Genomic DNA, 14498 nt, shown 5'->3' on the forward strand with positions numbered 1-14498 from the left:
TAATAACTTTCCCGATGCCTCCTCTTTACAGCTGAGAAAGAGAGAAGCGGGTGGGGTGGGGGGTGTTAACAATAATAATAGAAGAGCTCAGACAACGTCGCTGCTTTATGACTGCCTTCTACTAAGAGGCATGCCGCAAGAGAATGACAGTCATTTTGAAAAGGGTTGTCAGTCAGCTGTATCACAGATGGAGCACTCTAATGACCTTCAAGGTCACAGTTCATTCGTCTACATAATGGAATGAATAGGGAGAATTGAGTGCACAAGCTTTATTAATGAAGGAGCATAAAGAGATGGAGCCTCATTGGCTATAACTCAGGAAAGCTATATCTGGAAGAGGGCAAAAATGCTCTTGCTGCATGTTGACAACTTTATTCTAATCTCTAAATAAAAGAAGCCTGAATGAGCCGCAACGCCAATTGTTTCAGAACGCGTCAGTGAAGCTTTGCTTCCCGCCCACCCACAGACTTCATTTTATATATTTTAATAAGGGGGGGTATTCATTTTGTAAGCACTGGTTTTAGTAGTGCCAAGAGATCAGGTCTAAAATAAGAGAGATCCATTTGTTATCTCTGTTTTTATGATGTTGTTTTACAGTGTTCATGTTGGTTTATACTTTGTGCATGCACCATTTTTAAATCCTAAGTAGCTTAGAAATACTTTTTAATAAATAATAAATAAAAGTCAAGTCAAGCATGCTTGGGAGTACGTGTTTTAAATATGGAAAACAATCTTAGATCTTTCTAAATGCTATTGTCAACACAGCGGTGATCCTCTTAACTAAAAAATGGCCTCAGCATAAACGCTGCCTGGTCAGCATATCAATGGAACCTATTTTATGCTGCCTAGTAACAAAATAAAACAAAGAATCACCTATGACTTATTAAGGCATGTGTAATTATACTTTAATGTTTACAATACTGCCAGGGTAAATGTCTGTGTTGAAATGTGATAGTGGCTATTAAAGTGTTTGGTGCTCAACATGATGGACAAGTTTGTTTCCGAGAGATGCCACTATGTCTTGGTTGAGAATTTCATGCCTTTCATGCTACAGTGCTTTCTTACACTTCTCCATTAAAATGTTTTATTAGGCATCATCGGAACAAGAGAAAGTTCAAGAATGTCCAGACCAGAAAAGCTCATCTGAGCTAACTGTCGCAGAGGAGATGAAGCTGCCTGTAGAAGAGTCCCAGGTTTCTCCACTAGATGTAACTGGGATGCCATCATTGGAGAAGACAGACTTTGAAGAGGTCAGCTCAAACAGTGAGGAAGTCAAGGAGGAGATGTCATGCAAAGATTCTGTCTCAAGTGCTTTGGTGTCCCCAGAAGAAGATGAGGTCTTGAATTCCACAGTTGGGAAAATCCCCAGTCTGTCAGAGGACCCAGATGAGCCAAAGCAGGAACAAAGAGTTCACTGTCTCACAGACGACCTAGAAAGTAGTGCCCAAGAAATTCCATTTAATAACTTTCCCACTATCCAGCTCCCACTTCCAAGTCAAAGTGAGATGGAAGACGATAAACTCCCAGAGATGGCGGACTACATTGCCAACTGCACGGTTAAAGTGGATCAGTTAGGAAATGAGGACATACATAATGCACTGAAACAGAGCCCCAAAGTCCTTGTAGTACAAAATTTCGATATGTTCAAAGAGAAAGAAGTGCCGAGTTCCCTTAATGGTGAGCCTGGTTTCAGCTGCACACCACTGCTCTACTCCAAAGGCAACCCGGGCATCATGTCACCTCTGGCAAAGAAGAAGCTCTTGTCACAAGTCAGTGGGGCAACCCTCTCCTGCAGCTACCCTTACGGCTCACCACCACCTTTGATCAGCAAGAAGAAATTAAGCAGCAAAGAGGACCTGTTGTCAAGCATGCCACAGGCTTCCCATGCCTCTGGGATGGATGCTGCGGCACTCAGCAGGCCATCTGTGATCCAACACGTACAGAGTTTCAAACCCAAGAATTCGGACGAGAGGAAGTCTGCTAGTGAAGCCTACAGGCACGAACTGCTACTCAAGAAAACTGATTCTGAATGTTGCGATTTCACCAAACAACACCTGAGTGCTCTGGCCGAATCCTATGCACTAAAGTCGGAAATCCAGGACATGAAAGATAGAATGAATGAAAAAAGGGCGCTGCACCACTCCCACATGCCTGCTTTCTTGGCAGACTTTTACTCATCTCCTCACCTGCACAGCCTTTACAGGCACACCGAACACCACCTTAATAATGAACAGACGTCAAAGTACCTCCACCGAGACATGTATAGAGATACGGAAGCCCTTTCCATGTTCCCTCAACACAAGCACCAAGACAAGCGAAGCTTAAGCTACCACCCGCCTCTCCATCAGCCGGAGAAAAAGAGCCCCATGGAAGCCTCTTCTGATGATCAGCCGACAGATCTGAGTCTTCCTAAAAGTACTCCCAAACAGACTGCAAAAGCTCTGGGGTCTTCTTCCCTCTTGCATGCTTCGGTGGAGAGCAAAAGCATATCCCAGTTCCAAGCCTTGAGTGGCCAGCCTCTGAGCATAGACTGCAACCCCAAAGCTTGTCGTGTTTCTCCAATGACGGTGTCGGCCCCCAAGAAGCACGGCGAGCCTCTTCTCAGGACCAACAAACAGCAGACCCCAAGGAAGATGGAGGGCATGGTCCACCCCATCCTAAGCCACAAAACCAATGCTCAAACCATTGGGGCAGCTCGGCCTCTGAAGCGCAGCCTGGAGGATTTGGACAAAGCCATTTCGGAAAAGAAGATCCGAGCCGTCTCGCCCCTGCGCTTACCAAAGGAAGCCCCTGCAAAAGACAAGGGTCTTGAGCAAGAGGCCGAGGGCAGCAAATCAGCACACGTCCTCCCTCCCGGCGGCATGCTGGAGGGCCACAAGTTTCCCCTCTCCAGCCCCATCTTCACAGGCTTGTACCCAGGGACATTGTGCAGCAGCCTGAGCAACCGCATCCCAGCTGGGTATTCTCATCCTCTACAATACTTGAAAAATCAGGCAGTGCTTTCTCCGCTAATGCAGCCTTTGGCTCTCCACTCGTTCATGGTGCAAAGACAGTTCCTTACATCCCCTGGAAACTCACAGCAGCTTTACAGGCACTTAGCTGCAGCCACACCTGTAGGAAGTTCATATGGCGACCTTTTGCACAACAACATTTATCCTTTGGCTGCTATCAATCCTCAGGCTGCTTTCCCGCCTTCTCAGTTGTCTTCTGTACATCCGAGCACAAAACTGTAAATCCTCCCTTGGAAAACAACAACAAACAACTACATTCCTTTTAGCCTGTGATGTCTTGCAAAATTTAAACAAAAAGCCGATTATTTGTGTTAACCAATAAGCAGTTTTGTCCCTCATTGCTGAAGGCTTCAGAGTTGATCGAGGGTCAAGCAAGACAGTCGATTCACCTGGGCTTTGTTTTTTACTTTGGGCTCCTGCATCTACTCCTCCATGGTCATTTCACATTGCAAAGAAGGTTCGCAAAAGTATCTGTATCATGCGGAAAACAAGTGTCAGAGAAGAGCAAGGGGAACATTAGGCTCCACCCCCTTATCTTGGAGGAGAAAAAAGGTGTTTGTTTGTTTGTTTGTGGTCCCCCCCCCCTTAAAAAAGAGTGGGTTTTGGAGCATTTCAAGTAGAAAAAGAGGCAGGTCTGATGAGAGAGAAAGTGGAACAAGCAAATGATCTACGGATATTGCTTCTTTGGGTACCATTTTGTTTTCTGACTTTTCAGATTTCAAATCAATGCAATGTATAGCAGAAACTTCATAGCATTTCATCTTAACACTATCAAAACAGGAAAAGTAAACACTGTCCAATTAGACTTTACATATCTGCTTCAGAAACAAAACAAAAGAATATCCAGCGTCAAGTTTATTTGTATAATTTATGCAAGTTATTTTCAACTTATCCTGTGCTCTGTTTAATTTAAAAGAACAGTCTCTTTTCATTTGCAACCTCTTTTTGGTAAAAGAAAAAAAGGCGCTGATCATTGAGGGCTTCTTTTTTTCATGTGTTTATATTTCCCCCCTTCCTTTCCCCCTTTCTGCTTATGTTTTTAAAGCAGCTTTTTGGGTGGTAATGTCATTGTTTACAAAACAAAAGCATCCATTTTCAATGAACCTTTCCAATGGAGAGAGAAGCATACTGTAGATCACACAATTGCAGCTGAGTCCAAACATCAGTTCCTTCTCAAGCGACTAGATCCTTCAAAGGTGCTGAGCGTACCCTCACCCATCAAAATGGTTCTCTAATTGTTCATACTTTGCTGTTTTACTGGCCACTGGGATCTGGTTTTCCTGTATCATGGTCTGTGAATTTGTTAAGAATTGTACTTAACCTTATCTAGGCTGTGAAACTGTCCTGCATACCAGAAAGGAAACATGCTTAGGAGACTGTGCTGGCAACAAGTTACTCAATAACATTGGTGTTCTAAAGAACCTTCATTGTGGGCTGTGAAACTATTTCAAGAATTTCAGCCGTTAGGAGAGAAAGAAGGTGAAGCATTTTAGTTAAAGATGGTCTGGATTCTGTGCTGCTGAAGTGAGATGGGTGAGAACGTATAAACGTTCTGAGAAAGATAATAGCAAGGAGCCGTTCCAAATCTGGAAGTCAGTCTTTTGAGGGTCACCTTTGGGCTATGAATTGGTTGAACTCTTGCTTGGTGGAGTCCTCCTCCAAAGTGCTGAACATCCCACCTTCTTCCAGCAAAGTATTCTGACCATGTGACTTGGACTCAAAACAAAAATGGCAGCTTAATCTACAAACCACTTAAGCCCGGTTTTACTTGACTTTGACTCTCTGGTCCTATTGAACAAAAGTTCCATGCCAGTGGCATTTCTGAAGCCTGAGCCAGAATACCCTGTTGACTCTCCTGAGAGTCTTCCTGCTGAAAGCTAAAAATTGCCTTGAGATATTTTGCTGGAATGAGCTAGGGTGCTCAGATCATTGCAGGGTCAGGACCGCAGCACAAAGGGCAGCAGCTGAAGTATAAAAGGGGATATATTTTGATGTGAAGAAAGGCTCGAAGAGCTGGCAGGCATGGCTCCACCCACTGACTTGCTACTGTGCAAGCTTGGAGGCTTTAGAGGAGCACTCAAGGGCCCTTTTAGTGCATGCACACACCCCTTACACACCCATGGGAACAGCAAGAGTAAGAGTCCTACCCTTAAAGACTGCAGCTGGCTGCTCACTCTCATTTGCTTTGGCCTTGGCTTGTGCATGAGCACCTGAGGTGCAAAAGGGAAGGTTTCATTCAGCCTGTATTGCTGTTCCTCTTGGGAGGGAAAGGTGTTCGAAGAGCCCTTTGTCAGCGGCTTTGAGTGAGCAGCTGAGGGCTTTCTAGGAGGCCTTTGCTGAAACTTCCATTGCTGTTCACGCAGGGACAGAACCTTGGTGTAGAAAGCAAGCGCCCAATGTGTGTAATCAGAACACTTGAAAGCTGGTGCTAAGTAGGAAGCCCCAAGGACCGTGTCCTCTGCCCCCATCTCATATTCCCCTCTGACACCGTGTACCAGCACAAGTGATGTTTCCCACCAGAGAGGGAGGAAATGTCAGGTGCTGCCGTGAAGCTGGCTTTGTTCAAATCAAAGAAACAATGCCAGCTTCCACTAGTTTTGGCTTCAGTGTCTCTCATGGATTTGCTGAGTTTCCACCTCCCATTCAGGAAGCATCAGAGGCAGCCCAATATGTTGAGGCTGCCCCATACCTCTCTGCCATCATCGCTGGCCACACAGCGTGGCCATGGCAGCCCACTGAGCACTTGGCTCAACAGCGATCAGCTTGAGTTGGTGGTGGGGCAGGTTCTCCCCATGAGGCTAAAATGCAGCCCCACACCCCAGTCACAAGGTACAATTTGAAGAGTGACAAGTCCGTAAGTGAAGCTGGTGGGTTTGGGTTTTTTCCATGGGGAAAATCAACCTACAACGATGTGGATTTATTTGGAGGAACCTTTCTGTGCTGGGTCTGGAAGTATGGACAGCCACCCAGAGAGGCTGAACTTTTTGAGGCATTTTACAATGTGAAAATCGGTTGTGAGCTGAACCCATCCCAGATTGCAATCCAAATACAGTAATAATCAAAACTACTGGAAACTAGTGGAAACTACTTAAGCAACATCGTGCATGCATGCCAAACATCCTATATTGAAATTTCCTGTGATATGAAGCCAACTGCAATATATAATGTAACCTATTTAATATACAATGGTGGAAAAAAACAACAAAATAATAGACATCTACTGTTAAAGATCGATGTTATCTTCAATTTAACGCTTTTATGTTCTTGTGGTAAAATTATATGAACTGATGATGCATAAGCAGGCTAGTAGACTTTAGAAGATAAATGTGCCAACGCCGACTTTTGCTTTTCTTTTTCCTGCTGTGCTCGGAGCATTCAAAAAAACAACAATCACATTCTAAGTTGATCAGATGCCATAGAGGGCATTATTAGTATACAAAAAAATTGCACTAAACCTGACTAATATAATAATCAAGGTGGGGAGGGGGAAGGGAAGTTGGCAGGGTTGTATAAGCCTGCAATGACTGTTAGAATTATGTGCCTGGTTTGGTAATCCAGGATGTAATGCATCTCTGATTTGTTTGGGATAATCTGCATGTAGGGTTGCCTGATCCCCCTTACAGTAAGGGATGTCCCTTGTTTTAAAAGGATTGTCCCTCGTTTTGGAACAGCACACCCTTAGCAAGTCATTTACTGCATGCAGAGGTAGCTCCACATTGCTTACAGTGGTACGCCCCTATCCTACCCCTTTCCCTCCAGTAGAGAGGGTCGCACTGTGCACAAATCCTCTGGCACATACTTAGCTCCCCACCCTCTTGAAAGGAATGGGGCTGCCCTCCTGCACAGGAGCTATGCGTGCATATGAGGGTACTTGACTGTCCATTTATTCCAAATCCCACAACCCTAGGATGACTCATTTTTGAAAGTTTGATTTGATAACCATACTGTTAAATCTTAACCTCGTGTGCTTATTTTGTAAGTCTCCAATTTCAGTTTCATGCATCGTTTTGAAAGTTGTTCGGACAGATCACAGTGCAGGGTTAATTGACCCCCCCCCCCATTTTTGTGTGTGTGTTCCTCTTGCTTTTTTCAATAGGAAGATTGGCTCATTTTTAGAAAGCTCATGATGCATTGGCCAAGATGAGGGTAAATGAAGAGCAATGAGGACATAGCTCATACCATTGGTGGGGTGGGTTGCCTAAGAATGCTTTTAAAAAATCCATGATTTCTATTAAGTATTGCATTTTCCACTGGCAGAAGACTACTTTCTGTGACTTAAATGGGGCTTTGTTTGCTTTGTTTGAGTTCAAGGGGCCTTACTGAATGAAATTGCACAAGTTTTTTTTTTTTTTGTTATTGGTAGATTGGTAAAGAAAACAGTTTAATTGGCAACAGAGTGATAAATCTATTTACCATGAGTTGGTCCCAAGAAATGTTGCAATTCCAACTCACTCTGTTCAGGATTCATTAAAGATTCTGAAGGTTGATGAGATTAAAGGCAAAGAAAACCTTTCCCTCCCCTTGATAGAATTGTCTTTTTAGAAGCCATTGACATGGGGAGGGGTTTGTGTTGGGTGAGGCCTTTTGCAACCAGATACTCACTTTAGTAATCAGAAGTTTCCCAATTCCATCTGAAGCCCAACATAAAGCTAAGAAGTGTTCCTGGCTTATTGAACTGCTCCATGAATCCTTAAGCACGCAGGCTGCAAGCCAATGAAACCTGTGACTTGAGCCCTGTTTAATATAGTACCTGGAGTAATGGGGTTGTTACTGTTTCCATGGTTATTCCACTCCAGGTAACTTTTGCATCAAGAAAAGCTGAGAGTAATTTTGGCCACCATTTAACACATTAGCTGGAATGGTGTGATAGTGTAGTTGTTCCTCCGCCACTCAGGGAAATGTCTCTCGGGTGATGCCTAATTGTGTAAGCAGCCCTAACTGGGGGTGGCACAGGAGCAACCAGAGAGGCAGCAGCCGTGCAAGAGTTAAACAGAGCCAAAGTCACTTCTGTCTCACTGTTTTCTTGACTAGTCCCCATATGTTCAAACTCTGTCCTATCTGTTGTGTGGCTCACAGAAGCCAGTAGATGGCCACAGAAATAGGTTGTGTGGTGTGTGCCTTTAAAGGGAGAGGTTGGCTTCTACTCACTCGTTATTCCATGTGATCCGATTGTACAGCAATGAGCATAGTCAAGCCTGGCCCCATTTCACAATTCATAATGCTTATAGTGGGAAAATATTTCACTGATAATGAGGTCTGCAGTATTGAAACTATCATTATTGAGCACTTAACCGGTGTTAGCTGTAAATGTATTTGATATTTTACATGTATTCCTCCCCTCCCATAGTTTTAAATATGGTCTAACAAAGGCAGCATAATCTACTAGCTGTTTATACTTTGTTTTGAGCGTTCTTTTGTTGTAAATAGTGTATACATTCTTGTGATTCAAGTTATTGTAGCTTATATGCTCTGTAAGGTGATTATTTGTATATAGAAAAAAAATGGCCCAGTAATATTATATAGTTTTCCCATTTTTTAAAAGAATAAAAGGGTTACTGAGTAACCTTTCAAATTAAATAAGTTTAAACACTACCAGAAAGAAAGAAAGAAAAAAAGCTGAGCCAACTATAAACACTCAATTTTTGTATGTTTTCCAAATTGTATGTATTAATGCTTTTGATACTGTATTATGTGCCAATAGTTTCCCAATCACATAGCAAGCAAAGATATTTTGTACTTTTTGATCCACTGTAATATTTAATAAAAAATGTTACTATCTGTTTCCTTTTATGTTTAATACATTTGTAAACAGTTTTTTTTATCACCCAAGGGATTTCTGTATTCAACCCTTTTAACCTCTCAGCAGCAGCAATATGGGGACAGCTCGGTCCCCATGCTGAGAGTCAGATGAAAGAAAGGCAAGGTCGCAGTTTATCGGGAGAGAGAAGTTTGTTTACATATAGTCATCTTCATAGATGGAGGAATGGGGCTGGAGAGATCTGTGTGCATTGAAAACGAAAGATAAAACCTCTAGCCCAAAGATAGCTTCAATTTTATGAGTAGAAAAGTGAAATTCTGCAACCTATAAACATTCTGCAACACAATTCACACATATTTGCATAATCCATAGATTCCATAGAATTACTTCGCATAACTTATTCTGGTGTTGACAGTTGTGGGGAGATACTGTACTTGGTATTCTTTGATGGAAGTCAACGGATAAGAAGCTGACCTCCATTGATAACTTCAGGTTGAAGAAGAGATTTTCATGCTTTCAGAGGCATTAGAATGACCCTCCTTTAATAATGGAAAGGGGGATCTAATTTGTTTTAAAGCTTAGCTGGCTAAGTTTACAAAGAGCTACATGTAAGCTGTAATGCGGGTCGTACCCTTTACTGGGTACAAGGGGATCCTCAGAGCATTCCCAAAGGCAAATGGCAGGATTCCCTGTCTGCTACGCAGCACCATGTGAGTGTGGATCTAGTCTTTTAAGAAACAAGCGAGGCTTTGTTCTTACGCAATGCCTTCCATCAAAGGCTCTGAAATAACATGGTAAATATTACACAAGTATGTACAGGCAGTCAAACTGACGCTTGAGTAACCTGGATTTACCTAGGTCCAGTAAGGCTAAGATAAAAGAGAACATTATCTCACATCATGAGTCAATCAGTGCGCTACACACACAAAATATTGACCAGCCTGACAGCACGCTGTCGGATAACAACCCCAAATCAAATCTTCATTGTCTCAATTGCAGGGCTTAACAAAAATAATTACTAAGCACATTATTGTTAAAAACAAAGCAAAAAAACACCCTGCCATTACAGTATCAATAACTTATTCTCAAGAGAAAAACGCAGTGGAATCTCACCTCGATTAGGCCACAACATGGGTTTCCAGGTATTTGCTACTCCAACAGCAAGCCATGCCCAAAACAATGTCAGAATATGCATCCTAAAAAACATCATTTCAAGGCAATCAGCAAAATTTAAGTAGTTACAGAATTACTGTTTTCCTAGGCCTTTCATGTTAATAAACTCAGTACAGTACTGCAGTAAGATTAAACCATCTAATGATTTTGGACCATGCAGTCTGATCACATCAATGGGCCCCCAAATTATTTGTCATATTTTTTTTTATTCACTACATTTGATGCCCTACCTTTCTGCCAAGAAGCATATGGATCTACTTCCCTTTCCTCCTGCAGCAATCTTTTCTCTTTTTTATCATCTTCCAAACAATGCTATGCTGCAGATTAGGCTGAAAGACTCACTGGTTGCTGGATCGTGGCTATTCTGGTGCATAAAAAGTGGAAACGTTTGGCCACAAGATGGCATCATGCACATTTTTTGCCCTGTGACCAACAAAAACACCAGCCAACCAGACAGCTTTTGGAGAAAGACTTTTACTACTTCTTTTCTGAAACCTGTAATCCTTTTCAGAATGTTTGATTCCCCAGACACGTTTTAAAATGTAAAGAACACCTCAATCTGGCGAGGGAAATCCATGTGCACAAGCAGCACATCTGGATGCCACTGCACAGCTGTGGGCACATTCCCCAGCCCATCTCACAATGCTCATTCAGGCCTCATTGATATGACTGGATGCACATCCCTGTACCCAGAGCCACCCGTTGGTGTACACGATTTGTTTCGCTCACATCTGGAGCTGGCCCACAGCCAGCCCTTTCAGAGATTTCTGAATGGGCAAGAGCTGGCCTGTTTAACCATTAAAGACAGAAGAGACAGCATGCATGTGCTTAAAAAGCAACCACTGCATTATTGCACACCCTACGTTTTAAAACATTCATTTGTCCACAAAGCATTGTTTTAAAAGCTTTTTAACAAGGGGAGGAGGGGCTGGTATTTAAAATATCGAATCACTCTGTGAATAGAAGCAGGCAGTGTTGTTTGGGAATTGTAGCTCTGTGAGGAGTAAACTACTGTTTACTGCTCACAGCTACAATTCCCAGGATTTGGGGGGGGGGCATTAAATGCAGAGTATTTTTTTGCAGCTCAGGCACAGGCACTCATTATTTTCCATTGCAGAAGCAAGAGCCTGGCTGCATCCCCATCCCCTTTTGTTTTGTTGCTTACTTTTTAGGAACACAGGAGTAGCTCTGCTGGATCAGACCAAAGGCCAATTCGGAAGTGGGGGGGGGGGAATGGCTGCTGTGTCCCTCCTCCTGTCCTAGCCAGCCCGTTCAGCATGCATCCCCTTCCCCCGCCGCCCGTGCCCTAATTTGAAGATGAGACTCCTGGTCAGGGTTATTTTAGCAGTGGAGTGCCAAATGTGATGAATAAGTGGAAGTCTGTTCAAGGAACAGCAGCTCCTAATGACTGCACAGCAGCCAAATCTCTCTTTCTCTGTTGTCCAGTAATTCCCAAATGGAGAATCAAAACCGTCTATAAACAGAAACTGCTACAATTGCAGTTTTGCTTGAGAGAGAGAGAGCTTCCTTTGCTGCACAGATTAGGAACTAATGTAAAAATTTCTGTGCCTTTAAAAAAAAGAAAGAAAAGAAAACGCCTTACAGCATCTGCCCTCTGTAGGGATTTCACATTCCAGCAAATGCTTTTGTTGCAGGATTTGGAGATGCTCTCCGACAAGCCCCAGGGCTGATGGTTGCCATTAGGAAAAGACACTTTTATTATTCAGAGAAGATATCATAGGATCGAGCTCTTTGTGCACCGTGATGTTTATTGATAGAAAATAGAAAGTTGGCCAGCGCAGTTATTGACTGACTGCATAAGGGAGACGGTCGGAGCATAAACGCTGAACCCAGGAAGAGCCCAGTCTTTGTCCAGCTGCTGTGCCCTATTTCTTTGAGGGAACCAGCCAAAATAAAAAAACCAAAAAATGAACAGCTACAAACTGACAGATAACATTTCAGACTTACTGTTGGACCATAAATCTTGACATTAATTTTTGACAGGCTTTTACTAGCAAATATCAGCTTACATGGGAAGCTCTACTTATACTCAAGGAATCGTGTGCTAAAATATTTAAAACTAGCTAACCCTTAAAAAAAAAAACACCTCTCAAACAAAGCTAATAATAGCAGTAGGATCTCTGTATCTTTTAAAGAAAAGTTGCCTGAAATAGGCTTCAAAACCTGCAAAAGAAAAGGAAGTAATTGTGCTGTGCGTGTGTTTGGAGTCAAGTACCCCAGAGAAGGCGGTCCCCCCCTTCCCAACAGCTTCTTGGCCCCAGGTCTCACAAAACCAGGAACTGGTGCAGACTTCCTAGGTCACACTCATAGTCTCACTCTTCACTGTACAGCTCAAGCGAAATCTGTCTCCCAGTTTATTTATTTTTGCTTAAGCAATAGTCTGCATTTCTTTAAACCATAACGTGCCCCTCAAGACTTTAGTCATATCTCAGGGATGTATAACAAACCTAAATAAAACTAAAGTGACCCCTCAAAATGTGAATGATATTGCTAGAAATACAAATATTTTTCACAATAGACTGAGGACTACTCAAAACAGCAGATCATATATATGGTCCCTAGGAGGAGACCTCGCTGAACTCATTCAATGCAGCAATATATGTAGCAATTAAACAACAAGGTAATTTTTATACTATAATTCCTTAACACGCTTGTATTTTTATATATGTATTTTCTGGGAACATTGTGATTCCAGTTTAATTAATTCGCTCATTTGACAATGTGTGCGTTGCAGGGAATGATTATTCCCCAACCCTGCAAAGGCTGATATTGCATTAAGAGACAATGACATTTCAAGTAGATATTTATGTTGCTCAGCCACTGCAATCAATCATGTGAATGCTCCTTAAGTGCTGTGAAGATCTCAATCAAGAAAATGCAGAGGAAGAAGCAAAACTGTTTTGAGACAAACTCTGTCTTAAACAAGCTTGTTCAAAGGGAGAGTTGGTGATTGGCGCAAACCATTCTCTCTTTAGAGCAAGTTTTAACCTTGCATTCATGGCAGCCTTATTACCACCATAATGATGAAGATAAGGACACATACACGTTTAAAAGAACTACAATACCTCTGGGAACATTTTGCGTGTATAACCCCTAGATCAGGGGTCAGCAAACTTTTTCAGCAGGGGGCCGGTCCACTGTCCCTCGGACCTTGTGGGGGGCTGGACTATATTGGGGGGGGGGTATGAATAAATTCCTATGCCCCACAAATAACCCAGAGATGCATTTTAAATAAAAGGACACATTCTACTCATGTAAAAACACGCTGATTCCCGGACTGCCCGCGGGCCGGATTGAGAAGGCGATTGGGCCAGATCTGGCCCTTGGGCCTTAGTTTGCCTACCCATGCCCTAGATATATTTGTTTCTCCTCTGTACAGATAATTAATCTGAGCTGAGTTTTTAAAAAGTGCAGTAAGAACTTAAAATGAAAAGAGCTTTCACCCCATCTAGAAAGCATAGCTACACACCTGGAGGTATATATAGAAGAAATCTAGTACTTTCTATCTTCCCAGTTATTATGCTAACTATTGGAATGAGGCTACCTAATAAAAGTTTAGCATATCCTCCATCCAGGAACACAGCAATTCTGAAAATATGTAACAGCAATTTAGTAAACGTAGCCCATCATCCCCATACTGCAGATAGGCAGGGCTGACATCTAAAAGTAACTGGTCCAGCCACACAAACACACAAGTGTGCAGCAGAGGAGAGAGCCATGAACCTCTTAGTATGCATCTCAGTCCCATATCAATGGCTAGAACAGTTCCCACGAAATGTAAGGAACTGGTCAAGTGGTGCTTGGTTGAACAGTGTGCTTTTTGCCCATCTCACAAAGGCAGTTGTATTACTGTCACTCCTCTCTTGAGGGCTATTCATTTTATGTGCTACACTCAAAACTCAAGGTATGGGTGGAATGTTCAGCATTCATATTCCAGTAAGACAAAGGAAGCATGCAACAAAACAACACAACAAAACCTTTCAAAAAGAATGAAGTACCACCGAAGCTTCAAAAAAAAAAGGATGGACACCATATTGACCACAAAACGGCAATTTGATGCATTTGTGATACATTTGGAGTGAAGAGGAGCTCCACTCTGGTGCAAAAGATGACCCAAGCATCCTAGAGGGAAGGTTCACTTTTATTTGCCAGGCTAAATCAAGTGGTTGTAGAACCAGACGGGGGGCAGGGATGTCAGCACCTGATGCACATTAACCACTTTGTTTCCCTGCACCAAACTTAAGTTGACTGAAGTTGTCATCTGCACTTGCGTATCACCTGCCTGAAATGTATGCACCCCGGTTCAACAATGGCTTCCATTTTCTAACTGGATGGAAGCTCCTTTGAGGGAAAGAAAGCCCATCAAACAGAAAAGATTCTCCAGAAGCTACAGGATACCTATGGATTGTGGCTAACAGCATGTGTACCTTGGCTTCAAGCACCAGTGCTGGGAGCAGAATGGAGCCAGAGAAAGCAGTAATGTGTACACAGGAATCTGTTTAGTAAATAACATGTGACCATTATCCCCCTTTTAT

The 14498-nt window shown here is 42.7% G+C and overlaps 1 protein-coding gene across 4 annotated transcripts in view; it reads left to right on the forward strand.

The window, feature by feature from the left end:
* Nucleotides 1–8808, forward strand: part of ARID5B (AT-rich interaction domain 5B) — a 178514-nt gene extending 169706 nt beyond the window's left edge. For all 4 annotated transcript variants that reach the window (XM_083740267.1, XM_083740266.1, XM_083740268.1 and 1 more), the window contains one exon: nt 1092–8808. In XM_083740267.1, coding sequence (XP_083596393.1) covers nt 1092–3233 — 2142 coding nt within the window. In that variant the 3' untranslated portion in view covers nt 3234–8808. The remainder of the gene's footprint in view (nt 1–1091) is intronic.
* The last annotated feature ends 5690 nt before the right edge of the window (nt 8809–14498 follow it).

The sequence above is a fragment of the Podarcis gaigeae genome, assembly GCF_964106915.1.
Source record: "Podarcis gaigeae genome assembly, chromosome: 5".
NCBI lineage: Eukaryota > Metazoa > Chordata > Lepidosauria > Squamata > Lacertidae > Podarcis > Podarcis gaigeae.